The sequence below is a fragment of the Salpingoeca rosetta genome (assembly GCF_000188695.1).
Source record: "Salpingoeca rosetta unplaced genomic scaffold supercont1.13, whole genome shotgun sequence".
Taxonomy (NCBI): domain Eukaryota; class Choanoflagellata; order Craspedida; family Salpingoecidae; genus Salpingoeca; species Salpingoeca rosetta.
Window position 1 is genome coordinate 87,504 of NW_004754921.1, and position 2,176 is coordinate 89,679.

A 2,176-nucleotide genomic window follows, 5' to 3' on the forward strand; every position below is an offset into this window, starting at 1 on the left:
TGGGCTGCCCAGGTCCTTCATCTTGAAGCGCTTGGAGATGGCCTTCTTGAACGCGGCCATGTCGCTGTCGCTGTCGGCGAAGATGAGGAGGTCGTCCACGTAGACGGCAACCCACATCACTTTGCCACCCTTGCAGGTGCGGCGGTAGATGCAGGCGTCCGTGGCTGTGGCGACGAAGTCCTGCTCGCGCATCCAGGCGTCCAGCGTGTGGTTCCACAGACGCGGGCTCTGCTTCAGCCCATACAGCCCACGCTTGAGGCGCAGCACCGTATTCGGCGAGAAGATGCCGTCGACGGCCGGTGGCTGGACGTAGATCTCGTGATCCACGGGCGCGTTGAGGAACGCCGTGTTGACGTCCATCTGCTGGATGTCCATGCCACGCGCGACGGCCATGGCGAGCATGGTGCGGATGGTTGCGATGGTAGCCGTCGGAGCAAAGGTGTCCGTGTAGTTGACACCGTGGACCTGGTAGTATCCTTTGGCTTCCCAGCGCGTCTTGTACTTGATCACCTTGCCCTGGTCATCGCGCTTCCTCCGAAAGATGACCATGCTGCGGAGCAGCTTGTGGCCCTTGGGAAGGTCAGCGCGAGGCACGACGTCGTAGACGTCATTGGCCTGCATTGCCGCAAACTCGTCCAGGATGGCTTGGCGCCACTCCTCAGAGTCTGGCGAGGCAAGCGCCTCCTTGACGGTGGCTGGCTCAGATGACGTGGCAAAACTGCCAGCAGCGATGTCTGGTAGATGACCACCCACTGCTGATGTCTTCTCCCCCGTACCAGCAGCGCTGGTGGCAACGTGACACGTGGTGGTTGAGCCACCAGAGGTGTCCTTGTCGCCGAGGGTCTCGGACAACAGCAGCTGATCCCAGACGGAGCCGCCAAGGGCGCGTGGCTGGAGCTGCGGCTCCCCCGCACGTGGTGCAGTGGGAGCGCCGGTGGCACTGTCCTCGGTTGAACGCTGAGCGGTCTTGTTGGCATGCGAAGCAGAGGCACCGCTGTCGTCCTGCTCTTGCTGCTGCTGAGAGGAGACGGCGTCCTTGTTCTTGATGGCACCGAAGCGAGCGTGGATGGTGTGGACAACGCGTCGCGTGTCCGGCATCCAGACGACGTGGGCCTGGTCCTCCTCGGCGAAGCCGACGTAGACGCCAACGCGTGAGCGTGGGTCAAGCTTGTGCCGCGTGCTGCTCTTCTCCACATGCACGTAGGCCGGCGAGCCGAAGACGCGCAACAGGCTGACGTCAAAGGCGTGCCCAGTCAGGGCCTCGAACGGTGACTTGTCCTTGAGGCTCCTACGTGGCGCGATGTTGTGCAGCAGCGTGGCGTGTTGCACGGCGAAGCCCCAGAACGGCTTGTCCAGGTCCGCAGCAAACAGCATCGTGCGCGCCGTCTCGAAGAGGGTGCGGAAGGTGCGCTCTGCGGATCCGTTCTTGGCCTGCGAGTGCGGTGGCGAGAAGCGCTGCTTGAAGTCGAAGGCCAGGCACAGGTCGGTGAAGTCCTGGCTCTTGAAGACGGCGTCGCTGTCCGTCTGCAGCGTGGCGCCTCGGAGCGCGTTGACGACGTGGCGGTCCTTGCGCAGCTGCTCCAGGGCCGCACCGACGTCGTTCTTGTGCCGGATGAGGAACGTCCAGGCAAAGCGCGTGCAGTCGTCGATGAAGGTCAGCGCGTAGCGTGCACCTCGCAGCGACGGCTCCTCCAGCGGACCGGCGATGTCGGCGTAAAGCAGCTGGCATGGCCCAGCGCTGCGTGGAGCAGACTGCTTCGGGATGGAGGCGCGCGTGCTCTTGCCAAGCGCACATGGTCCACAGGTGACGATGTGCTTGGAAGAGGCCTGGGCGATCTGCTGCCGGATGGCGTCGACGGCCGCGCTGCTGCGATGGCCTAGCATGTCGTGTGCAGAGGCGCCCTCGTCAGCATCCTCGGCTTCCTCGTCGCTGCTGTGCACGAGCTCCCCCGCAAGCGCCGTGGCTTGTTGGGAGGTCGTGGTGCTGGCGTAGAGGAAGAGGTGGCCGGTGTCCTTGGACGGCAGCAGAGGCACGCTCCATGTGGCAAACTGGATGCGGCTGTCGTCCGCAGCAATGACGACGGAAGCACCACGACGCGCGCGAGTCACCAGGTTCAGCGCCAGTAGGTTGTACTTGATGTCGGGGACATGCAGCACGTTCTTCAGCGTGATGGTG

The 2,176-nt window shown here is 64.0% G+C and overlaps 1 protein-coding gene across 1 annotated transcript in view; it reads right to left on the reverse strand.

The window, feature by feature from the left end:
- Positions 1 to 17: 17 nt before the first annotated feature.
- Positions 18 to 2,176, reverse strand: part of PTSG_12318 (uncharacterized protein) — a gene marked incomplete at both ends in the record, with an annotated part of 27,341 nt that continues 25,182 nt past the window's right edge. The window contains 2 exons of the mRNA XM_004993268.1: positions 18 to 70; positions 129 to 2,059. Coding sequence (XP_004993325.1) covers positions 18 to 70; positions 129 to 2,059 — 1,984 coding nt within the window. The remainder of the gene's footprint in view (positions 71 to 128; positions 2,060 to 2,176) is intronic.